The sequence below is a fragment of the Lagopus leucura genome, unplaced genomic scaffold (genome assembly GCF_019238085.1).
Source record: "Lagopus leucura isolate 7727_CA_CO unplaced genomic scaffold, USGS_WTPT01 Super-Scaffold_73, whole genome shotgun sequence".
Taxonomy (NCBI): domain Eukaryota; kingdom Metazoa; phylum Chordata; class Aves; order Galliformes; family Phasianidae; genus Lagopus; species Lagopus leucura.
Genome location: NW_024962252.1, coordinates 30,255,045 through 30,282,180, shown reverse-complemented (window position 1 = coordinate 30,282,180; position 27,136 = coordinate 30,255,045). Strand labels below are relative to the sequence as shown.

Here is a 27,136-nt window from a genome sequence, read left to right as displayed (position 1 = left end):
AATAAAATTGGCTGAGTCTTACTGATTCATATGGGACAACTGTCTCTAGCACAATCTGTTTATGTTGATGGCCCTAGCACCGACACAGCAGATGCTGGGAAAGCTGCTGTCTCTACTGCTACCGTTGTCGACACTATTGCAAAGCCTTAAAGGAAAGTTGCAATGAATCTTATTCTGGTTGGGAAAAAAAAAACCAAACAAACACATAGAAAATCAAAGCAGACGTTTACAACCTGGTCTTTTGTGCTCTCTCATGCTACCATTTATAGTTTTGGAAGGTCTTAACTGGAGGTATTGTAAGTTGAAGATTTTCAGCTCTGAAAGTAATTGCAGCTGTGATTAATAGGAGAATCCAGAATATTACAAAGTGTATACACATCTCTCTTCTCTCTTCATTTATATGACTTTTCTGTCTGCTGTAGTTGTTGTGGTAGTTCTCAGAGGAAGTGCTTCTCCTCATGAACAAAGGAAGGATTGACAGTATTGTGGGCCAGAAAAAAATATGGGGAAGAAAACAGGCAATTTTCACAGGTTTTAATATGTAGCAAAAGCAAATATAGGTCAGAAAATCAATTAAAGCCCCTTGCCTGTTTACCCTCCAACTTTCACAACCCTCTACTGAAATCCACTTAAAACAGATGCAAGTGTTTATCTTTAATGTGCCTGTCTGTTATGTATATCCCCATGGCTGATAACAAAGCTCTTTTCCACTTTATCATTTCATGCTTAGTTTGGTAGAGGTATATAGAAGAGAGTCAGCTTTTCCATTTCCTTCTATCAGCTGATTAGATATATTTTCTAATTTGTGAAATTTACCTTTTAGTAGCTCAAATTCTTCTGAAGCCTTGCAGTTTTTACCAAAGGCTGTGTTGCTGTTAGTACTTTAATATCTACAGTATTCAACCAGACAGAAGGAGAAGAATCAACTGTTTTCTGAGGTGCTATTATTTATACACTGGAGAGGAATGAACTCTTGTTTGTTCCTGGTGTTCATTATTTAACTGGAGAAGGTTGAGAGAACATGAAAAGTGAGTTGGCTATGGCCATAAATCCATGAGGACAGTTCCGAAAGTATTGCCTCCTATTCTATTACGTTAAATTACCACAGAACACCTTGATTTGAGAGAATAGACAGAAAGGAGCACAGTGGTGTAGGTAGTAGATTTTTCTAATCTCCAGTCTCTATGTGTTTCTGCTTCTGTATTCTTTCTACATAGAGTTCAATTAATATCAATTGATTCTTTTTCTTTTATATGTATTGAGTCTGATCCAAAGTTGAAAGACATCAATGAAAATGCTGTATTTTTTTTCCATAGAACAAGTCAGATTCTGATATAAATAGCATAAGGAAATACATGAGTGCTGCTCTGAAAATAATGCCGCCAATTTTATTATAGTGGCTCACAACATCAGAGGTGGATGTTGATGGTATGGCAGTGGTAAAAAAGAAAGTTAAGGAGATGATGCAGATATGTGAATTGTCAAATGTTACATTATTCTTCTCTGCAGAAAAATTGCTTTTTACCCTCCTGCTGAATTATTTAAGCATGGCTTCCTTAATAAAGTAAAGCTAAAAATCTCATAGGATTAAGGGAAATCTCCAGAAATTTAGGAACAAAAAGGAATGGAAGTTTGCAACTGCCTTGTTTGACCTTCATGAGAACAGCAGTCCAATCAATCTTCTGAGTTGAACAGAAGTTGAGCAAGAATCATAAATTTTTCTGCATATGCAAAGAGCTGCACGTAAATAGAGTATATTACTGTCAATTTTTTAGCTGAACTGTAATGACTGAAATAATACTAAAAGTCAATCCTTTCCTCAAGTTTTGTGTTGCTGGATTTCGTTTACTAATACAGCCATCTAAACCCTGCCTAATCTTCTTGTACTTTGAGTTGGAAGTTTTTCCTTATCCTGTGTGCTGTTCTTCATTTTCTCATATGAGACGTTTCACGCTTTTATACTGAGGGGAGCTACTCATCTACAAGTGTAAACTGGCATTTGTTGTCTTTATTCTTAATTTTTTTTTCTGTTGAGAAAAAAAGAAAATTCTCCTTATTTTCTTATTATTATTTTTAGTAGAATACATGATCTCTTTGTTTCTATCCAAAATTTTTAAGTCTGCCAACCAGTTAGAGAATATTTCAAAGAGAAAAGGAATACTTTATTTTCATGTGTCAGTGAACCTAAATAAAAATGCTTTGTGCTTAAGTACAGTCAGAAACAATTTATGTTATGTTTTAGGACAATTAATAAAGGATTGATTGGATTATGGGCTCTGCTGCCAAAGAATATAGAAACATCATCATAGAAAAGGTCAAGAATCTGTATTTCTAAATTGCACAGCAGTAGCCCGTAATTCTGCAAACCAGCTGTGGCTGAAAAAAAATATTATATCAGCTTCAGTGCAAATTAAAAGCAGAGTCTGTAAGTGAATTCAGTACTTAAGGAAAAAAAAAAAAAAAAAGAAGAAGCAATCAGTACAGTAACCTAGCATAATCTGTTTTCGCATTAAATTCCATTCCTTTTTCCTCTACTTGCAATTTTCAGAGTTTGATGAAACAGATTTGTTTGATTGATAATCCACAATATGTGCTTGGTTCTGGATTGAAGAAGGACACATGAAAATCCAGCAATATGTATGGGCTGTTTAAAACCTTAGGTACTGCTTGGGAAGGTGTACATGCAGAGAACGGGGAGGAGAGAATATTAAGTTCATCCAAACATTCTTGTTGGGAACCTTAATGATTTAAAACATTTATGCATGCAGTGATTGTATACAGTTGGGCTCAGTCTTGCAAATATGTGCAGTGCAGTTTGTACACTGACATCAGATGTATAGATATACATAGAACTTCCTCCTGCATTTGAGTTTGATTCCAGTGAGCTTCGCATTCCTTTTATGTCTTAAACCCTTTTGCTCTGGAGAGCATTTTGTTTTGTTTTAGAAAGTTATCAGTTACTATCAGGCATCTTAAAAAGGTATGTAAATTGCAGAGTAGAGTTTGGATCACCTACGGACTTTTTATGAAAGGGAATCAAAAGGGCACAAAAAATTGTACAAAAGCATCTTCTGAATTCAACACAAGATTTAATGGCTGGACAGAGGAGTTGGAATCCATTGCAGTGCAAAAAGTGGAATGCTAATTAGAGATTCCCAAATGCCCCAGAAGTATCCATAATTAATGCTTGTTGTGGCTTTATGCATGTAGTGGCAAAAAGCCCAATATATGGCTTTTACATATGCTATTTCAGCAATGTCATATGTTAATTCATTCCTGAGTTTGTAGAAAGATGAGATGCGGAAAGGAAAATAGTTATTTACTGTACGTTTTAAAAATCTACCTATACTTGATAAAGTCATTAATAACTCAGTATCGTAGGGTCACTAATAACTGAGAATGTTTACTAATTCTTGACTTCACGAAAGCTGTTTTCTACACCTACCATTCATTTTTTAACATAATTGAACAGTGGAGATCACTGTATCATTTAATGCTCTTAAGACATGTGTTTGTATACACACACACAAATGTAAGATTCTTCAAATGTACATTCTATCTGTACTACTGTAATGAAATAAATTACCAGCTGACATTTGAATTGATACCAAACTAATTTTCATCACCTTTCATATGAAATCATAGTAACCTAGCGTAATAAAAAATAACCTAACTTCACTGTTTTATTTTGAATTCAAATACCTAATTACAGTAGGCCAGTTCTCTACTCTAAGACTCAAATATGCCAGCTGCAGCTTGATATCTCATTCCCTGTAGGCATACATTACTCAGTTCAGTCACAGAGACTTTGTGTGACAAGCTATAAAAAGCTCTACAACACTATGTGTATGGATCTATTTGGAACTTGAAAGAGGCAGATCTGATATATGGTTGTGGATAATCTACTGTTCCTTTTTCTCATCACTACCTGCCTATCGTAGGATGCTAGATAAACTACTTGCATATGGAAACAGGAGCTGTTTTACAAGGTTGTGCAGTGGGATGCCATTTGAGGATTAATGACAATTCGTATGGTTGGGTGGTTTCTACGTTTACATGCTAGGACGAGTAACTGAGAGTAGGATTTATTTTGGAGACTTCATCTGGAGAGCCATTCCACTGTCCACTTGCAGGAGGCTGGCATTGGTTTCCTAAAAATTGTCTGATCTTGTTTAAGGTGGTATATAGCATACAAGACTTCTGTGTGGGTTAGCAGATGTAATACAGGAGTCACAGAAGACCTGTACTCTTTTGGATGGTTATCTGGGTACCTGGAAGAATAGCCTTTCTCAGACAGGAGCAGCAGCTATGATCAGGCAGCTCAGGATGAGTCCTAAGTCTGCACAGACTCCAGTGAGAACTCACGTATTCATTACATACATAAACACTAACACAGCCACATAGAGATTTCGGTGCTGTAATGTTGGAAGAAATCTGATCCTGATTACTTGTTCTGTGGCCTGTTATTATCTAGGCTGTGGAGATCAAGTGATTAATTTGGACAAATTCTGCTCTAAAAATATTCTCACTATCACATTGCTGCAGTTTCCCTCCCAACAGTCTCCTAAAACACATCAGGATGCCCAGGTCTCAATCTGACTTTGAATTTAAATCCAGTGTCAGATTTGGTCAACCATTTTCCTTTTGCTTAGCTTTCTTGGTACACTCTTAAGGGGAGACCAATGTGAGATCAGTAGGTCTGTTGGACTAATGTGCTTGCTGGTGATAAGAAACTGCGCTATGAAGTAGAAATGATAGCATGTAATGGAAATTCTGGCTGAGCCTATAAGAAGCTGGGGAGAGAAAGGGAAGAGCTGAGCCCTGAGTAAGGACAGCATGCCTGTTTTGTTTCCCATTGCTCAGCCCTATTACTCTAAATTTGTTCAATCTTTCTTTTTCTTATGAAATTATCTTTAATTAAAGTTTAATCATTTTTAAGCTTTTCAGAAAAAAAAATCCTTAAAAAAAAAAAAAACAAAAAACATTAGTATTTAACTAAGAAAATTGCAAGAATGTAGAAGGGCAGTAGTACTAGAGGAGTAGTTTACTTTTGGGTAATGTAGCAGAACTGAAGACAGAAATGTATTGGTGCCTAGGGATATATCAGGGTTTGCTTTGTATCAGTGACAATACCTGCTGTCCCCTGGGCCATTGCCATGACTTTCATGCCTTCTTGAGATATGTTTTATTTCTTCTTTGGCAGTCCATCTTTTTTGGAATGAATGAATGAACGATTTCTGAATAAAGTTGCTTAATTGAAAGCCTTAAATTCCATCCTAATTGAAAAACTGAGTTCTGTCATGGGCTGCAAGTGCAGTTCCCACAAATGAGTGTTTCTTCTGGGACCTGTGTGCATATAAAATGGGGACAAGCTGAACTCCATTGCCTGATACTGAACTGTATAAAAATTTTAGATATTTTATGTATAGATGTGACAACCAAAATTAACAATTAAAGATTCTTCAAATAAATAATTGATTTTTTTCCTTTCATTGTGGTGTTTCTAGCAGGAGGCATAGAGCAATAGGGGTAAATTTGTAAAGCAAAATAATCCTAAGGACTTGATGTCCACTCTGACTATATTTCTACAGGCTTTATCTGGAGATCCTACATGGTTGGAATGCAAGTTACACTCTTGGAGTCTGTATTTATATTATTTTCCTTCGAAAGGAACCAAGTTCATATGTTCTGAGATGACACCTGTGTGAATAGTATATATAATAGTATATATAAGCAGACAAGAGCAGGAAATCACTTCAAAAGTTCACTCTGGATTAAAACAAAAATACTAACATGGGTGCATCCACATTGTATTAGCTTATTTTCTATTCTTATTCAGTTTTGAAAAGTTGAAATCCAAGACATAAATAAAAACAAAAACAAACAAAAAAAACCACAAATGTGAATTTTAGGTTTCCCATTTCTTTAAAGTTTTGTACTTGTCTTGCTATATTTGCATTGTCAGAAATATACCTGACATCTTGCCTGATGCAACAGCAGTTGTTCAGGTGTCTTTGCTGCAGACTGCTGAGATGTAGCTGAGCTCGCAATGCTGTCAGTGGTACCAGTGCATAAAGTTTGTAATGACTGGTGCCACTTAATTGTCATTAGTACCCAGATTCGGTGTCAGTGTGGCTGTATCTATGCAACCTACAGCTATGTAAGAAATTATATGGAAACATGCACTAAGTACATTTCTTTTAATAAGAGATAAAACATGCTTTAGCATTCAGTTATTCACCTGGATGAACTATTGTAGTTTGAGAAAGTACTTTGGCAAATTCGTGAAAAACGTTTATCAGGGAAAACTAGGCAAAAAGGCTGAGGATGGCTGATTGATGCTTGTGGCTGCTGTTAGATATGTGTCTCCTCTGCTTCTACCTACATTCTTTTTGCAAGCATCTGATGTAGGTCATGATCAGTGGCTTGGGTAGGCAAGTGGACCTTTAATCTTATTCATTTACCTGGTATTGCATGATTCTAGTCATGCAGTGTTCAAGTCACCCACTGCGTCAGTGGGTGTGGATCGTGGCAACATTTCTCTCAGATGAGTAATACTAAGTTACTGGAAATTACTGAATTATAGAAAGGCTTAGATTGGAAGGAACCTTAATGATCATGTAGTTCTAACCCCTCTGCTGTGGGCAGGGCTGCCAACTGCTAGATCAGACTGCCCAGATCCAGCTTGGCCTTGAAAGCTTCCAGGAATGGGGCATCCACTACTCTGGGAAATGTGCAGAGAAGTGTGGTTCACGATTCCAGTGAACCTGGACATTGTGTACATGAAGCTGCTCTTCTGGGGGGTTAGGGGATTAAATGTAACTGTATGCTGAAATGGAAATGTAATAATCTTAAAGAGCTTGATTAGGTGTCACAAGCAGAAATGCTCAGCATTTGCACTGAATAAGATCTTTTGTGTGGTTAGATAAATATCCTCTTGTCTTTTATAACAAAAAGAAAGTTCATATTTTTATACTATTCCATGCTGGCTCCACAGTGCTTCTTCGGGCATCTAGCTCCTTTGTTTTGCAGTCGTGTTTAATCACTTGCAGAAAATGCTTGTTGTATCACACACTCTTCAACCATGCACATTATCCTTTAATTATATACAGCTAAGCCCCTCTTGACTATAAGACATGTTGTTTGTTCAAATGCACTTACAAACCCATTTTCTTATCAGTTCTCTGCTGAACATTTACACAACGGGGTACTGTTTAAATATGAAAATAAACCTTTTTTTAAAAAAATGTGACCCACCCACCTGGCCTCCATCTGTGATTGTTCTGTCTCCACAATCTGTTGTCTGCTTTTCCTCAGCATGTTCTTTATCTTTTTGGATGGCTGCTATCTTTGGGCTGCGTTATTGCCCCTCCCTATTTTCTCTGTGCTTAGTAGATAGTGACATTTCCAAACCATAAAGATCTGCCATGCAGATTTGATAGACTCTCTCCTGTATGACGCAGTTCTGCTCTGCATGTGCAATTAGTAAAGACAACTTCATCTCACAGTATCACAACTCATGCTGTACTGTTTGAAATTAAAACATGATGTGAATCTGGGACATTTTCTCATAAAAACTTGTGTTTTCTTACCGCTGAAGCAAACCAAGATTTTCCAGATTTTATTCTATTCAAGTTTTTTATCAGTGAATTACTATTGTAATGCTTTTTCTTTTTTTATTCTCCATTAAAGATGATCTGTGTATTTGTAAGCTATTACTAAATTGATACTCTAAGCTTTAGATAGAGATGTTAAATCCATTTTTATTTTTAAAGATTATCACTAAATACTTACACAAGAAGTTTAAACTTGGAGTCTATGCACTGATAAAAAATGTGCTGACTTCAGTGGACCTGAAAGGAAACCCCTTCTTAAAGAAATTGAAGTGTATTTTTTATTCCTCCTTATAAGTATTTTTTATTTCTTCCTCTCCAAGGCCAATCTAACTAAGCAGAACAGTTACTTTTTTGCATAACTGTTCCTCCATAAGAGTCACTGAGGGCTGATAGACATGAACATTTTTTCTAAGTAGGACAATTGACTTTAAATGATGGTTATATCTGAAACCAATGTATGCCACTAATGTTATTTTTAGATTCTGTAGCACAGTTGTGCAGAAGTTGAATTGTTTTGCTTCTGTGGGTTCTTGAAAGCTGGTCTCTTGTTTGTATGGATTTGTCCACTCTTCAATGATGGCCTTGAGGAAAGTGTTGCAGAAACCTGTGAAAAATTTCTGCTGGATTCAGGCCTGGAACAGTAATGGTAGGTCACTGTCCAAAGGAAACAAAAATGTGTTATTAAGTTATTTTAATTTCATTTCAATTGGAAAGCTTATGGAGACGTCTGCTTCTGTTCTATTTTATGAATAGGCTCTCCAGAATTATTTCTTGTCAGCCAATTATTAACACCATTGCGGTCAAATTAAACATCTCCATCAAGTTGATTGGTCAAAGCTTCAGAAAATTTATACCAACAAATCTATTTGCCTCACTTCATTTACTGAGACCTTTATCCTAAACCATATGCTCTAGGTCCCAAAAAAGCTCAGTTATTTCATATGGGACAAAAAGATTTCATGAAATCATTTCACGTTATTCTTAGGCCTTTATAGGAAACTTTCCCATTAAATTTGTGTCTGGATGGTTGTTGAAATACAGGATTTTGGGGCATCAGGATGGAGTCCTTTGTGTGAGGAAGGAATTGATATAAAGATAGACTGAATGAACACACCTAGCATTGTTCTCTCCCCATCATTACAGAAAATACTCAGATTGTGTTTTTATTAACTTTGCATTTTATTAATACTTCAAGTAAGTATTTCTGCTGGAAGAATGAGAAACAGTTTTCAGACCCCTGCTCTGAAGGATGATGGGCAAGTTGGAAGCTTTGATCTCTGCCAACCATCTCTCTTTGGCTTGCAGACCTTACTGACCAAACTTATGGACCAAACCATATTCCTGTTTTCACTCTACCTTTGTTAATTTAGAAGCAACTCCACCAAAAATGTTTTCACAATCTTTTCTTCACCAGTTGATGTTTCTTCTTGTGGAAGTTTGAAAATGTTTTTCCCCAAAAAGAAGAAAATGGGCATCCAGGAATCAAAAGTGTCTTGGCAGGTATTTGGAAACTGCTCTTGTGGGATTTGGTGAAAAACCCTGTAACTTCTTGATCAGCAGAGCTTGGCAGTCAAACTGTCAGAACTAGGACTGTTGATTTAGCAGGGAGCTTTAATAAGCATTAGAAATCGTCATGTCAAGGGAAGAGTCCTCTGCTTCTTAGGAAAGGTCATTGTCTTGTAGTTGCAGCAGTGCTGCATAGTGCAGCTGTTTAGAGTGGATCAGTCCTTTTCTTATTTGAATGGAGGCAGTGATGCTACAATATTCTAAAACAATTGAATTGTTCAAAAATCAGAAAGAGGGAAAAGAGGAGGTCCTACCTAGTAACTGGTACTTTCAGTTTCCTTTAGAGGTACATTTCTAACTCTAATATGTTTAAGAAGTATTTTTCATGAAATCCAGAGGTTCTTGCTTTGTTGGAAGGTCAGATAAGATGACCATGGGAATCATGTTGATTTTAAATACGAAAGTATTTTTTCCAAGTGATTTATCAGTTATTAGATTTTACTGTATTTTTATTTAGAAAACAAGCAAAACCAAATCAAAACCCCAGAATGTCTTTGTTTTTATTACTACTTGGATCTTTCTGTGATTCTGTTCTCTGAAGAAAATAACAGGGAACCTTTCCCAATAAATATTTGCAATGGAAAAGACCGAATGTGCATTGAAGGATTTCCTTGAATCCTTGAAGGATTAATTTCTTTATGAATTGGCAAGGCATGGCTGTGCAGAACCTCTCTGATGTCAGAGAAGTTGGGGGCCAGAACTGCACTGCAAGAAGAGAACTGTGTATAAAGCTAGCTAGCTTGCAGACTATGAGGAATCTTTTGGGTTCCTTATTGTTTGAACTACACCCAAAGAAAAGGAAGCAAAAATGAAAAAGAAAAATCTTATGAAATAATGTATTGTACTGATGTCCTTACAACTTTTTTATTCCTTTCTTGTGACTGTTAGAATTGAATTTTGTCCAAATTAAAAAATACATTGTTAAAGGTTTGAGACATTTTTAGTAAAAGGTTTCATGCATCTTTTTAGAAATAAAGCACTAACTGCAGCAAAATTTACAGAGCTGATTTATTTTTGTTGAAGTAATGTCTGTTTCCTGGTGATGCATGTAAATGATGTGCTATTCTTCTGAGTTAGATAATCCTCTAACTTTCTTTTCAGAGCACTATTACTTTTATAATATAAGTTACTGTGATAATTACTGTTCTTAGATCTGCTGGATTCTTAGTTTCCATGATGTAAACCATTAATAATGGCTAATTAAAACATTAAAAGAGAAGATCATAGCTAAATACTATCAAGTCAGTCAGAGTCTTTTAAAAAACAACCAAGTAGCAACAACAAAAAACTGACAACACTCCCTCCCTAATAAACAAACAAGCAAAAACAAATAAGTAGAAGTCAATCAATTGCATTTTTCCACTAGTTCTCCAACTGACTAAGAACCTACGAGGAAGACAGATAAAATTTTTACTGCTGACAGAATCCACGCTTTAGGCAGTGTTTCATATTTGTGATTAATTTAAATTATGTCCTACTTGGTGTGGAATCTTTACTCCTAAACTTGCTCATGAGTTGAGCTGTCACTTAGCTCTGCACAGAAACTACTCAAGCACCTTGAAAACTTAATCTTGGGGTTGGACACAGCAGAAAATAAAGGGGAAAAAAAGGAAAAGAATGACAAGGAGAGCTACTGTATCTTTCTCCCTTTCATTTCTGCAACCCACCTTTCACTTTTGTATTCTGTGTTCCATAATGGAGTTCTGATGTGTCTGTTTTTGAGTGTATCTCTCTCACGTTAATTTTCTCAAAATGTGGAGGGGTGGCTTTTTATTTTTGGTTCCCAGGAGAGATAATGAGAGACACATGTCCAAATCCTTGCACTCTGTAAATGTGTAGAACTGCATGACTTTTGATTTACTCAATCAATTGTGATCAAGACAACACTAGAGTTTCTTTAATTGCCATTTAAATGTTGTCTTCTATATGCTTATTCGGAATCCTTACTTTCTAAGTAATTTTGCTGTTATGGTATAGCGATGTTGGTTATTCTTTGATTTGTGAGCTATGTTCTTCATCCCGATTGCTATGTCCTTGTGTATAAATTAGTCAGCAAAACACCATAGAACAGTTTTTTGTGCTCATAACATTTCTTTGCAACTATGTGTGTTGAGTAGGCACACAAGATTATGCACTCAGTAATTCTCTGAAGCAAATTTGTAGGGAAATAGAGGCTTAATTTCATTTGATGGAAAAAAAAATGTTTTACTTAGCAAGCATTCTATTTTTGGATCTTCATTTGTGTGAACAGAGGTATATGAACATCTCTCAAAAGGCATTAGTAGGACTTTGGACAATAAGGGTGTATTAGGCTTGGGAAGTGAATACAAGGTCTGAGAGATTCCTGACAGGCAACAGCAAACATTCACTGGATGATGGTATGCAGCCATGGGACAGCCCTATTTAGATATGTCATTCACACTATAGCTAAGACACCATTAAAAGTCTTGAGTTTACTCTGACTAAACCATACAACATAATTCCTTGGTTGAAACATGAATAATCTTCAGATGCTATTGCAGTTTAAAAATTCAAACTAAAATAAACATCTTTTTCAGCTAGACATTTATCATTATCTAGTAGTTAGACAAATAAAATAGTACAGTCTGAGATCCTTATAAAAGAATATATATTAGGTGCCAGAGAGGGCATAACAGATGCCATCTCTCACTATAAAAGTAATTTACAGTTTCAAACACAGTAATGACTTGAATGTACACAAATTATTGAAAAAGGGGATCAGAGGTTATAAAGTCTCCTTTAGTAATTGGATTTCTTATGTCTACTATTTCACACTGAAGGCCACATTTGGGAGTTATTTTATTACAGTCCGCTTTCAGTTTGTCTAAACTTTTCAGATATGTTGGCTAAAAAGAGCCTGTGGCGGATGTTGTGATCTGCTAGCCAAGTGTGTGTCAGTAGAGAACAACGCCCACCAAACACCAAATTTTTTTCTGAATTGTATTTTAATACTGTAAAAGATTAAATATTTTGCATTTCTGGTGTCTCCCATGCCAAATTGTCATATGTTTGTGGCAGGTTCATACAGAAGGGGGTTGACAAATCTTGCTATAATCACTACCCCATGTTGTTTTCATCCTCCTTGTCTGCTGCCCATTTTCGTTTTGAAAAACCCTAATATATCAGTGACAGGAGGTCTGGATTTGTGGCCGACTGTTATAATTACTCCCACTGAGGTGCTGTCAATAGGATTAAAATAAAGATTCTGGATCTGTCCATTGTAGATGAGGTCAGCAACACTAGCAGTGGGAGTACTGTTTCTGCAAGCTGTGCTTTCAGCCCTGAGTTATGGAACCATAGACATTAATATGAAGCAAATATTTGAAAGCTCCAGTGGAGAAAGACCAGCCCTTTTTTCTGCATTAGTTAAAATATCCATCTGTAATAAATAATCTAGCAGCATCCATCTATGTCCTGACCATACATACATGTATATTAATTTTCAAATGTATCAGAGCCCCAGAGAGTTTCAATTACAGAACAATCCATTTTGCATTTTATAATTAATAAAGTCTTTGCAGCTGCATAACTTCATCCAGGAAACATCTGCACAAATTCCTTGTGTATACATAATTTCTGTGAAAAGGGGGCTAGCTGAATTGTCTTTAATGTTCACAGGCTTGGGGAAGGTAGAAATGTAGGGAGTTGATTAAGATAACATGAAACAAATCACAAAAATGAAGGCTTATGTCCGCACAAATGTGAAACAAATTCTAGCCATTGCCTATAGGAAAAAAATGCAGTGCATAGGATCACTTTTACAGGTAGTCAACTTTATTCAAGTCTACAGGAAGAGTAGCTGAGGTGGGCAGTCATGTTGCTGTTGTTCTCAGAGTCTCTTAATCCCAAGTCCTTAAGTTGTTAAAACTCTGATTATTTCTTTGCCATCTTTTGACGCAGGCTTTCTTAATGTATCCATTTTAAAACTTTAGTTTCACATTCTTTAGTGTATGTAAAACTGTAGCATGTGTGCCACTAAAATTTGCTTACAACTGTAAATGCAACTCTGCTGACACATTATGGCATCTTCATTTTTCTCTCTTTATAAAAAACATCAGTCTGCTTTTAAAAATGATACCAAACAGTAATTAGTGCAGTCACCTTTTTGCAACTCATTATGTTTACTTATTTTCATATAAACTGAAAAATTATAATCAAAAGCCATGTTCAGTCAAGTGTCTAACATGCTGAAACAATTATGTGCCCTTTAAGCTTTAAGCAGGTACACCACCTACAAGCCTCAATTCTACAAATTGAGATTTCTTTTTTATAATTTGTTTGTATTATTGTAGTAGCAAATAAGTTTCTTGATTAATGTGTCACTACTGTACAACTTTCTTTCTACTTTGGCTAGATAAACATCAATTGTTACACATTGCGTTCTTAACTCTTACCGTATTTCCATCATCCCTCTTAATTTCAATCCTCTAGCTCTCCTAGAAGCAAAATGAATTTCCACAATGTCTGTAGTGAAAAGGTTACATAAAAATGAACAGTATTTAACATGCTCCTTTTTTTCTATTTCCTATCCCTGGAAAGTGGGACTCTGGAATGCTGTTTGCCGCTCTCCACATCTGTTACATCTGTCTTCATTCCCTCTTCCTGAATTTCTTTTTTTTTTTTTTTTTTAAATATGAAAAGAAAAATATTATTTGTTCTCTACCAGTCTACCAAGGCACATGATGCACTCACAGCAGAGAAGCTGCTATTTTTCTACATAAAGTGGAGTTACTCTCTCTAGTTAGAATGGCAAATGCCTTGGTGTGCCATATAGGTGTCATTATAGTTCTTGGTAGAGTATGTTAATGTTTCAGTATTTATTTGTGGTTTTTCAATATTTCATTATTTACAGTATTTGGATAAGTCCTTAAACACTCAACTGCATTGGCTCAAAATGTTTGTCATGTTTGCACTGACTGCAGTGGCATATGTTAAACACATCTTTGAAGGGGTGTCCTGCACTGCCACTGCAACCCAGCCCAGCCAGATCCTGCTGTCACGATACATCATTGTTATGACTGAGTGCAACTGAGTGCAACTGAGTGTAGAGGAAGAAAGCACCTTGGTACAAGCCAAGAAATATTGCTAGTGTCATCTTCACGGGGGTCTTTCATCATACTCAGACAGAATAGTAGAGGTCTTTATCTAAGGCTTTCAGACAAGGAAGTTTAAATATGAAATGACATGCCCTGCTCAGTTTCAAAATTCAGCTCTGTTGTGAAGGAGGCTCTCTCTCCATCTGGGGGGAGTTCTCATCGGCTTTGTATTTCATGGTGGAACTCTGCCAGCTTCCAAACAGAAGAAGTCTCTTTGTTTTGTAGAGGAGGTGGGAAGATGTGCTCTGAGGAGCAGCCGTGGCTATCACTGGTGAATAAAGACCAAGGTGTTGGGCAGTCCTGGGTAGTCGCAAGTGGTCAGCATATAGCAGTTGTGAGGATCAGCTAGTAAGCAAAGAATTGTAACTTAGCTGAAGTACAATTTTCTCCTATATTTATTGTGGGTTTTGTAATTTGTGGGGAAGTAATTATTAGCTAACTTTTCAAGACCATTGTACATTAGGTTCGTAGGTGTTATTCTGCCTCTGTGCTGCCTGTAAAGTGTGACTGCTGTGGGTTTGAAACCCTTTCCTGAAATGGGTGAAACTGTGGAGCATATTTGGACAAAACAGGCTTCGTCTGGGAATGGCTGCTCTTCGTAATAACCGGCTTAAAATAACACTTCACAATGAATAGGAGTAAATTTGTTTTGTGCTGGCTTTCATCTCTTTGTCACACTCACCTTTTTAAATATCCTAGAAGCCCTTCAGTAACAAAATCACTCCTGAACATTACCTTATTTGATTGAGAACCAAGGAGTTCCAATTTGCTGAAACCAAGGCTGGCATGGATTATGGCTACACCTTCAGAGTGCTGTCTCACTAGGTGCACATGACTGCATGTCTCCCATCACTGCCTCAGCTCTGTAGTCTGATTTACAAGATATACTCCTGTGTTGGCAAAATGTGTTACTGCTGACTGCTCTCTTGCACCAGTGAACTGAGATATTAAAATGGATGTGATCAAATGCAATTTGAACTACCTGAAGTTTGTCCAAGAGATACTTTTGAAGGACCATATACACTTCTTTCTTAATCTTTAGATTTTATTTTTAGATTTATCACTTTTAGATTTGCATATGCAGAGCTCCATGTAATGTTTGGCTAGTTATTATTCTTATTTTAACGTTTTTATAATGTTGCTCATGGAGGTGGTGGCAGAGGGGATTTTATGCCATCTGTCCCTGTGATCTTAAAAATATTATATAAAGTATTAAATTGGATGGACTGGATGGATTTAAAATAGAACAAAACAATGTATTTAAATTGCTTATAACGTCTAAAATTCACCATGATGGCTCAGTAAAATGAAAGGAAAAAAAAGTAAGTAAAAGAGTCAAAAAGGTATTTTGAAGCCATTCTTTCCAACTTGTGATCACACTTTGGTAAGTGGTCTGTGCAGCACTCTGTCTTTATAGAATTTTTAGTTACAAGTTTCTTGATGAGGACAATGTTAAACACAACATTGTAGCTGTATTTAATAATTAATAATTAATATAGCATTTTAAGAGCAATATAATTATTCAATTTTACATTCTTCTGCTAACCTGAAAATTTATTTTGATAAAATTCAATTTGTGAAGAAAAGTGGGAAAATTGTGATGTGTACTCTGGCATACTTTCCTATCTGAAGGGTTATATAGATTCTTAAAACCTTTTTAAAGCAATTTTTCTGCTGTTCAAAATGTCATTTCTGGAATACACTGCCCCTTAAATTTACAGGGTGTATAAGTTGAAGGGGTGGTTATTAGATGTCATCACATAAACCTCTTCTTGGAAAAAAGAGAACGGAATTGTAGCGTGGTTCAAGTGCGTGAACCTGGTGCCTCTGGTGTGCTATGTGGGGGAATAAATGGCTTTCAGTCATGTAAACTAGTATCAGATATTCATCTCCTTTGAAGTCTAATAAGAAATGCGCACTTACTTTAAATAAGCATCTAAGCATATAAATGTCTCGATCAAGTCATCAGAAAACAAATACTGAAAGGAGTTTTGTATTTACATTTTGTTTTTTTTCTGTCTGAAATCTCTATTTTGCTCCCTGTCTTTGCTTCGGATATGTTTCCTGCTGAGAAGGACAGACTGGAATCACAGTAGGGATCTTTGCCTTTTAAGTTGCTCTTTGCTTTTGCAGAGGGCTGTGTGCTGGAAGGCCCAGTGTATTTGTCCAGTGTTTTGCTCGGCATGAGAGGAACATGACTATTTAAGAAAGGCAGGAAACTATTATTTGGTCAGTTTAGCTACATTTCAATTGCAAGTACTGAAAGAGCAGACAGAAGTTTAAATACATGTCTTAAGGTACATGAATACAAATCAGTTCAGCTTTTGTGCTCTTTGTCTTTGATCAGGAAATTCTGAATCTTGAATGAAGGTGTAAAAGACTAATTCTGAGTTAAATTTACCACAACTATAATTTCACTGCTTGTGTTTATCCAAAGGTCTTCTCTAAAATTCTTTTTCTCCTTTTCTTAATGGCATGCGTGTACAGCTACACAGCTACTGTAGTAAATTCAAACTATAGCATGTTTTACAAGCAGAGCTTGATTTTTTATTTATTTTTTTAATGCAAACTCATGCGCCTTTGTCAAAGTCAAAGGATACATGCTTTGCATGCTAATTTTCTCTGCCAGGTAATTTAGCTTCCATTCCCTCATGGTTGATTTTTTTTTTTTTTTTTTTTTATCATGACAATCTAAATGTTATGGTGCTTCCTGTCCTTCAGGCATATTTTTCTTTAGAAAGTTAATATATTGATAAAGAGTAATACAGGACCAGAATTTCCTATTATATTATACTGGTATGTATTGAACTAATTCATCAACTTTAATATTATCTTACCTCCAAGTTTTTCTTTCAATTGCATAAAACTCATCAGATTAACAACAGTCACGTGGCCACAGCTATACTGTGGTTCCAGTACAAATGGTACTAAAGTCTAAGACTTTTGATTGTCTTCAGTGAGATTTAGAAAAAGCCCATTGTTTTCATACTCCTTCCATCACTGCAGTACCAGATAACAGAAATAACTGCTCTAAATATCAACATCTTCTGGTACTTCGCACTTCTGTTCTGAGAAAACATCCAAGCAAATATGAATATAACCAAAGTAAATTCTCTCCCTCTGAATTCAGAATGACTATTTAACTAGCTTTAATATTTTGATACCCAATACTAAGTTTCACACTCAGTTCTTTACATACAGATGGCGGCTTAGAAGACGGTTAGACTGTTTATGAAGGATGAGGAAAAAGAAACTGAATAAAATAGTGTGGTTATAAAATCTTCTGTTTTATTAGAAAGTTCTGGAATACTTCTGTTTTTGTTTTTTTTTTTTTTGGTTTTGTTTTGTTTTTGTTTTGTTTTGTTTTTTCAATGTTGGCAGTGCTTGTAAGTTTGCCCATAACCTCAACGCTGAAATAGAGTCTTAATCTGTTTCCAATTTGAATAGTGTGTGATCTCCACTTCTGTCTTCCCCATCCCCTAAAGCTCATGTAGCTTGAGCAGTTCTTAAGCTGGCTTTCTGAGTTGTAGTCCTCAGCTTGAAAGTGTTGCAGGAGGTATGCTTTATGGCTGTTTCTGCTTTGGGAACTCTGACAGTAGCTGATAAAAGTATTTCTAAAAGTAAGTTCTGGGACACTTTCATGGGTTCACAGAACATAAAACAAAATATGAAATGATCTTACATGTATATTTCCAATTGTCCATCTTCTAACCCTTCCTCAGATGTTTTGTTAAATTTGTTTCAGCCTAGTTGTCTCTGTGAAACTGGAAAAAATATTTGTGCAACTCATGCTGTCTGCCCTCCTCTTTTTTCTGCTTGTTCTATACCAGCACCACCTGTCCAACAAGTGTTCACACCTCATTTTTTCCTGGGGATCAGGCTTTTCTAGTGGTTTGTGGCTTCTTTGAGTTTCTCAGTTCAGTAACTTCTGCTCCATTAATTCCAAATCAACTGATTCAGATACCAGAAACTCTTCAGTGGACTAAGTGAAGAGCTTCTTCGGTCTTTTTTCACTTATTTGAAGTACTGCAGGGAGTACTCCAGTTGTTTTGCACATTATTCTTCTCTTCTTTGGTGAAGAATGATGTCTGTTTTATTTCTGTGGCCTTCTGTGTTAAAACACTGTGCTGTGAACTGCTGGCATATTTGTAGCATATGTTTGCATTCATAAAAATGCCACAAAAACATTAATAGTACCAACTTGAGAAAGAGAAATTGTGAGCGTATCTTGCTTTCACCACTGAAATAGAATGGGTAGTTTAGATGTTTACAGCAACGTGTACTAAATACAGTGGAGACAGAATAAAGATCACAATAGTAGTCTATGCAAATCTGAGTTTTAATTTGTGTTGTTCCTCTTTAGCTTGCGGACGTGGGTTCTACAAATCATCTTCACAAGATCTGCAGTGCTCCCGCTGCCCTACTCACAGCTTTTCTGACAAGGAAGGATCTTCAAGATGTGACTGTGAAGATAGTTATTATAGAGCGCCTTCTGATCCACCATATGTTGCATGCACAAGTGAGTCAGTTGTGAGTTTAATAGTAAAGGACATTGCTTAACCAACCAAGTGCCGTCATTTGTAGCTTGTAGTTTCGGTTGACTTTTTCTGTATTTGCAAAGTACATTTGCAACAGTAAATGAAATTGAAAGGCAGAGGGGGAAAAAAATGACAGTGAATATGGAATGAGCAAAAATGTAATTTTCACATTTGCTTGATATAATATTGGAAAATATTGCATGTTGGGTAAGTGTGTAACTCTTAATGGAATACATGTATACTTTTCCCATGGCTTTAAAACTGATGCTGCTTATGTATTTTATATGATATAATATCAAAATGAATAACATGAAAAATACAAAGTAGTCTATGTAGATTTGAGTTTTAATTGAAAAGTGATTGGATCTGGCTTAATCTTGCAACTGCAGATAGACTAGCCTGCACAGATAGGTGGTTCAAATAGCAGAAGTCTGCTAAATCCAAAACAGCACCAGATACTCTGTAAATCATACCACAGCTCATAACAAAGAATTACCATGCTGATGCTGTATGTTTAGAAGAAAGAAACAATTCCCATACTAGGAAAACTATAAAAGGCAACCTTTAAGGTACATTAACCAATCCTTTTAATTGCACAGAAGAGAAACAGCTCAAGTCAGTCGCAGTAAATACACAGACAATTGTTAGCCTGATGCCTTAATGGAAAATAAATAAAGCTCTTGCCAAGTGAGTTCAAGGAAGCTTTTATGGAGCTTGTTGTAAAAAATAATGAAATGTTTATGTGAAGAAAAATGCTTCAACTGTTTTCTGTCTTAGTAATTAGAATGTTAGCTACATGTCCCACTGTGGTTCTGTGCCTTTATTCTGGACTATTTTTTGTTACACAGGACCTCCATCTGCACCACAGAACCTCATTTTCAACATCAACCAGACTACCGTGAGTTTAGAGTGGAGTCCTCCTGCTGACAATGGGGGAAGAAATGATGTGACCTACCGCATTTTGTGCAAGAGGTGCAGCTGGGAGCAGGGTGAATGTGTTCCTTGTGGGAGTAACATCGGATATATGCCCCAGCAATCTGGATTAGTAGATAACTATGTCACTGTCATGGACCTGCTAGCTCATGCTAACTACACATTTGAAGTTGAAGCTGTGAATGGGGTGTCTGACTTGAGTCGTTCCCAGAGGCTTTTTGCAGCTGTCAGTATTACCACTGGTCAAGCAGGTAAGATTTTATCCTTCGTATGAATTTCAACAGTGTGAGACTAAGAGAAATTGGGAACATGCAAACCACAGATGCGGTAAATCAGGAGCCTGTCTGGTGCATCTTTTCGCTTTGCCAACTCCTTAATTTGAGCTTATACTATTTCTTGGTGATCTGTTTATTGGCTTCAGGATTGCTTTCAGAAAACTGCATGAAAATCTTTAAGAGGAGATAATTTTTTTATGAAATATTTTTATTATTTAACTTGATTTATTCAACTTTGTTATAAAATAGATTTTTTTAATTTTGCAATTTTTTTGTTACATCATTGTATGTTATTTCCTAGTATTTGAAGAAAAAGTAGATATGACAGTCTTATGCAGGCTTCCTTTCTGAATATTTTAAACCTGTATAGGAGTCCCAGGTCATTAGAAGATGATTTGGATATGTTATGGTGTTTTGGGTGTTCATGTTTTCCCTCAGGATTACATTTCTAATTTATCTTATATGTCCAAATACCTGATTATGAGATTCAGTGAGAATGTGATGGTTAGTCTTTGTTTCTTCTGCTTATCATAATCTGACAGGTGAAATGTCAGGGAAAATAAAATCAAAGTAGCGTATCACCCCAGGGAGAATAGGGCTTTGGTTGTCTGTATACTCAGTGAAAAAACAGGATTCTCAGATTTGGGACTCTGAAATGGTAAGTTATTTCTTGATAAAAAAACACAGGCCTCTGGATCTACAGTGTATCACAAAAACTAACTTTTTATATCCTTTTATCTTAAACCAAACAGTAATTGCAAGATCTATCTGTCAAAGAAGTGCCTTAAAAATTATATGAATAACTGATGCTTGCTATAAGAACAGCTAATCAGTGTTGCAATGAATATTTCATACTTATATCTTGGAGGAAATTTTTATTGTGATCAAATTATTCTTTTTTTTAATCATATATAATTTCAGGTAGAATTATTTCCTTATACTACTGCTTGATACTGAAGACAAAATTACCATTACATTTTCACTATTTGTTCATTGCTGCGTGAACAATCAGGGAAAACGGTAGTTATTTAGTTAATTTACACTTTAAAGATGGTAATTAAAAAAAAGACAAGAAATTTTACTTCACTTCCTCTTCCCCACTCCTCACCCATGAACCTAGGATGGTTTATGTAGTTATTAAAGTTACTCTGGAATGTTTTTTGGGATATTTAAATTCCCTATACTGCTTCCCTGCATAGCAAATCCACATTTCATATGATTTTGGAATCAATTCTGCGACTGAAAGATTTGCTCTATGTATTCATTTAGTTTTTGGGGGTTCTGTTTGCGCATGGAGAACTTACTCTGAAACTATTGTTGTTCCACAGATTATATTACTTTAGCATCTTGACTTTTCATCTTTAAAATAATTATTTGTAATTCTTCAAGGATTCTTTTAAAGCTGAAGCTTTGTCTGTTTAGCGCTTCTAATCATAATTTAAAAGCTTCCAGTTGGGCATACAGAAAGAATATATATAAGAAACAGATTTTGAAAACAAACAAACAAACAAACAAACAAAAAACAACAAAAAAGGCTCTCTTTGTTACAGCTTTCTCCATCTGTAAGATGAAGGTAACCCTTATTTTATCAAGCACTTCAAGATCTTCCGATTAAAAGTGCCATGAAAATGAAGCCTATTTTACCAGAATTACAAAATTCATGTTAAAGAAAATAGACTTTCAGAAAAAAAGAATAAATGAATTCACAAAAAGGAAAGACCTCTTTCACATTATTTTTACAACTGCATATTGTGGATCCTAATTCTGATTTCTTTGATTTCTCAAGGAGGAAAATATTTTAGGTGGAACAGATTGATGACTATAATTGAACAGAAAGAGGCTGGTTGCTCAAAGGAGACTGCTATGCTTCTGTGCTATTTTATTTTACCATGGAGAGAAGGAAAATGTTGGATTTATTTATAGCCGAGTAAACTAGGATTCATGCAGCTTTCATTTGTTACTATGTGACTGCTCTCTACTTTTGGCAGAAAGGACTTTTTCTATGCCCATATTGCTTTTTATCTGTGTAAATGTGTCTAACTAAACCTTCCTCACATGTTATTGTGCTAGCACAATAGGTGGCTATATATAATTACTGAGTTCACCAATTGCACAGAGGCTTGCAGTGAGATTTTCCTTTAGCAGTTTTGTTTTAATTGAATTGAACCTTTCTGGTCATATTCACAAAATTCAGATATTTTTGTAACGATAATGGGAAACTATGGATAAAATAATGGGATTAGGAGATATATTTAGTGTGTTTTTCACCTGCATATAACAAGCTTCCGATGTGGCTGAGGGAACATGTCACAGAAAATATCCAGGTGGTTAATTAAAAAAAAAAAAAAAAAGCGATTTATATTTGTGAAAATAGCATAATAAATTGAGTACAAGTAGGAAGGTAGCATTTCACACTGCTCATGTGTGTACATGAGACCCACTGCTGTTCATTCCCTGTGCTAACACTGTTCTGACCAGGCTATCAGTTGTCCTATGAAGTATTTTTTATGCTGCAGACATGAACCATGAAGCTTTCTATTTCACTCTGTTTTTGGTTTGTTTCCTTTTGTTTGCATTTTTTGACAAAAGCATGAAAGAACTGAACCAGAATCACGTGTAAAAGATGAAGTACACTTATTCTCCCAGGAGTAAACCATCTTGTTTCATATCTTGCCTATCCAGCATCATATAAAGATTACAAGATATCATCCCTGCATTACAAGCAAGTCTGTGTGAACCCATGCATCCTTGTAGAATTCAGATTTAAATGTGACTAAGCCCTAGATACAATAGAGGAATGTACTGAAGAGCTGCAGCTGGCGAACAGCTGACAACCACAGCCTTTGCATGCCTATTGAATGGTTGCTTACTGAAGATAAAATTTGCTACTCCCCTAATAGGATATTTGTTTTCAGGAGGTACTGGAGGTTCCTTTTGATCATTCAAATTCCTTTTCAAATTTTATACTCTCTTCCATACATCTATCAAAAGACTAGTGGAACTGGTTAGGCTTTATGGCAGATGAATATTTGTCAGATTTTGGCACTTAACCAACTTCAAATTGTGAAAAAAAATGCGAGTTTCAACAGTAATTGTATCTTTTGCAAAGATACTATGTATTTAAAGCTATGCTTCTACATCCGTTCCTTTAAAGTCTATCTAAGTGGACAATAGATGGATCTCTGGTAATGAATGGGATTCGTCCAAATTACTTTGATTCTGTAAAAATTAAGATGTATTGGATGATTGCCACCATTCATCAGTATTTGAGAAAATTTAAGCATCTGCCCAGATCCAGTTTGAGTTGTCTTTATAATCACTGGAAGGGAAAAAGCATATCCAAGGGAACACACATCATGTCTTACTAGAGTAAGCAAACATGACAAATAAAAGTTAAAATGTAATGCTCATGTCTGCTCCTAAACATGCTCTCTGTCCTCATGAAGGGCGCACTTCCTAATGCTCACTCTTTCACAGCAGGAGAAAAATTCCCTACAAGACTTTCAGCTTATGCTGCCCCTTCTGATGCATTTGATGCTGACAACTTGAAGTGATTAAAAAAATATGATTCAGTTCCATAATTAAGACATGGTCTTAAAAATCATTTTTTTTAGTAACAGTTTATTTTTTATATGCTGATTTGTGTTTTCTCTTTTTTAGACCTCCTAGAGTTCATATTTTCTGACCTTTTTTACAAGAAGCAGATCGTAACCCAGATTCATTCAGCCTCACACAGCTGAATGAATGAACGAATGAATAAATAAAAGTCTTTCAAAGTTGTGTTATCCCAGTAACTTGAAAGGAAAAACATTACATGCTATAAAATCAGAACTATTAGCAGCAGAAGCATTGATTTACATGGCAAGAAGAAATGAATTGAAAACACAACAGAAGAAAGCCATCCCTTGTGTTAAACTATGTGATAGGTTCTGCCTTTCTTAGACACTCAGGTACTTCAGAATTCTTGCTGAAGGAGAGATGTTCTGAATTCTCTGTTACTCTCCATTCCCCTTTGCTTGTTGCTGCTCATTGTTTTCCTCTTCTTCTCTTCTGTATGGATTTTTTCCAGGTCTCAGTTACCCTCATTTGTTTTTGAAAGTTTCTTCTTCCATAGTCTCCACACTATTGACCATCTGTTTGCTTCCAGTACCCTGTCTTAAACCTGACTTTTATTTAGCAATGAGCTGTCTCCCAGCAGGGGCAGCAATCAAGATTTGTGACTGTGCCTTTCCCAGTCTCTTTGACTTCACTGTTGAGTACTAGTTTTCTCTCCATCCCCCAGACCATTATAATGTCTTCCCATTCTGCCTATAAGTTGTTTTTATCTACTTTCATCTATATCTTCCATCCAGTGATCACATCTGGTGATACTTGACTATTTACTATTATTATTTACTATTATTATACTATTATAAGTAGCTTCATTGTTCAACTGGTCACTTCTGGTATATTTTCCCATTTAAATGACCCTCCTTTGGGTTCAGGTTTCTTTTGGTTTCTTGCTAGCGACTTTGCTTTCTGAACACTACTTCATCATGTAGCCTTCAACTGCTGATCAGCTTTCCCACACTGGTATGAGTACATTATATACATCATGACAGTGCTTCATTTAAAACAATTGCAGATATAATATATATATATATATTTAATTAAATGTATTCGATCTGTTGAGCTGAGAGAACTGTTTCCTGTAGAAGGGCGCTTCTGAAAACTGATTTTTCCTAATTCCTTGTGTTAAATTTTGGTTCTTAAAAACATGTATGCTACAATGGCTGTTATTTGGGCTCCTATTTTGCTTTGTTTATTTAATGGGAGTTACAATGATGATGGAACTTTATTATTATTTAAGATATTTTCTAATCTGTTTTAACTTTTCTTCTGGACCAGTACGCGGACTGCATGGTGCTTTTGTAAATGTTCTGCACACCGTGGCCACCAACTTAAAAGCATAAAACCTGAACAAAAATGAACATCATAGTTACTATTCCTCTAGATTTTATGTATCCTGTCAATACATTTTAAAAATGTATTGACCTATTTCTGTAGGAGTAAGGCTGCCTATTGGTCTCAAATCACCTTACTGCAGACTAATATTGCAGATGTTTTGACAGGAGGGAGTAACTGAATTTATAACAGAATTAAGATGATGGATAAAAACTTGATTACGAGTTCCAGCGTCTGTATAGCAAATACTATCAGACTGTTGAGAGCAATTTTTTCATTCACTGATTGTATCAGGTCATATTTAATGCAGTGAAATCCACAAGGTTATAGAGATACTGTACAACTACTAGATTGAGTATTATTGTAAGATTAGTGCTAAAAATAAATTATTATTTTTTTATGGATTTTCGCAAAGGAGAAATCAACTATACAGAGTATAATGTAATTTGGCAATATGATACTTATGGCAATATTATACTTATATGAAGCAACATAACAAGCAGTATGATTTTTTTCTGGGTTTGTTTGTTAGGAGTTGTTTTTTCATTTGGTTGTTGTTTTTATTATTGGATACTCCTGAATAGTCTATTGATAGTATTTACATTTTTTTCTAATATATTTAGGTCTAACTTGTTCTAATATTTTTCACTGAAAGATAGGAGAGAAAGCAAGAAAGCAGATATTAGCTGTGTTGCTTAGGGTCTGATCCTGCACCGCTGAAGTCAATGGAAGTTTTGTCATTGACTTCAGTAGGAGCAGGATTTGAACCTCATGCTCTGTCAGAACACACAGGAACCAAAGCAGTGAACACTGTGTCATCCTGAAAAAAAAACTTCATACCACATTTTGACTGTAACTGTAGCACATCAGTCTGTAGCTGAATGTCATTTGAATTTTTTATTCAAGTATACTGGAAATGTGATTTGTTTTTCAAATGTGTATAATAACTCCCCTCTCCAGCTTTACCATAAAAGTTTTTAGAAACCAGTGTGTTTTGGTTTTGTTTTTTTTTTTTTGTTTTTTTTTTTTGTTTTTTTTTTTTGCCAAGAAAATTAGAAAGTTTTTCTAATAGAAACAATATGAATTTTACATTTAGAAATAAACATAATAAGAATCTAAACTGGAGTTTTCAGCTAGGCTAAGTAAAGCTTCAGCTTCAGACAGCCCAAGCTCTGTATTGGATGTAGTCAGAATGAGCTGGTAGGTATGTTAAATATTTGGTTGCAACCTGCTGAGAGAAGCCTTACAGCCACAGGGCACATTCAGTTCAGTGCACTAAACTAATGAAACAGCAGACTATGGCACCACAGTCAAACATGCACTACTAAAGCAGACTTCCACCAATTACACAACAAATAACTATGTACATGAGGAAGAAAAGGAGTGATATGAAGTACAGTCTAACCAAGTAGAGATTTGTTTGCCAATGTAAGAAAGGAAATGTGGAGAGAGTTTTTGTTCTAACATTGCAAATGTAGACTGCACATCTCCTCAGATGTTTCTGAGTTATGCTAATTATCTTCTTAAAAATAGTAGTGAAAATCTAAGCCTGATTCTGAAAAGAAAAATCAGTGTGATAGCATTACATTTTCTATGATACTTTTCAGAAAGCTTTGTGAAATAGAAGAGCTCTGCTTCTGACTTCTAGATGGGTTTTAGACCCTCACATCTTTCACTTCATCCAGTTATATTGCATCTCATTATCATAAGTCCTTTTACAGTGAGTGGAAACTAAATATTCTTTGAGCTTTATTACACAATTTGAGGACTCATAGTTCTCTAAAGACTTTGAAGACTTTCAAGATATATGCAGTGCGAAGAAAAGAAATTGTATGATAAATTTTTACATGGTGGTACATAGTGTAGCTATTTATCTCTTGAGTAAAGAAGAAGAAGATCCATGGACCTATGATTCTGGCAGCAGAGATATCTCCAGATCTTCCTTTTCCATTTCCTGTATTATCTGTATTATGGTATCTCGATGGAGGATCTAGGTTAGCACTGAACTCTTAGCAGTAATATTTAATGACCTCAATGTAATTTGTTTGGTATATTAGCCAAATATTATCCAAAATAACTTTGTTGATGATTATGAAAGGTAGGTAATTCACTGTTCTAAAACAGAATAGAATTTTATAGGAATTTTC

At 35.6% G+C, this 27,136-nt stretch overlaps 1 protein-coding gene across 3 annotated transcripts in view; it reads left to right on the top strand.

The window, feature by feature from the left end:
- EPHA7 (EPH receptor A7) overlaps positions 1-27,136 on the top strand; it is a 151,066-nt gene that overhangs the window by 32,870 nt on the left and 91,060 nt on the right. For all 3 annotated transcript variants that reach the window (XM_042879576.1, XM_042879596.1, XM_042879586.1), the window contains exons 4-5: positions 18,663-18,818; positions 19,686-20,021. In XM_042879576.1, coding sequence (XP_042735510.1) covers positions 18,663-18,818; positions 19,686-20,021 — 492 coding nt within the window. The remainder of the gene's footprint in view (positions 1-18,662; positions 18,819-19,685; positions 20,022-27,136) is intronic.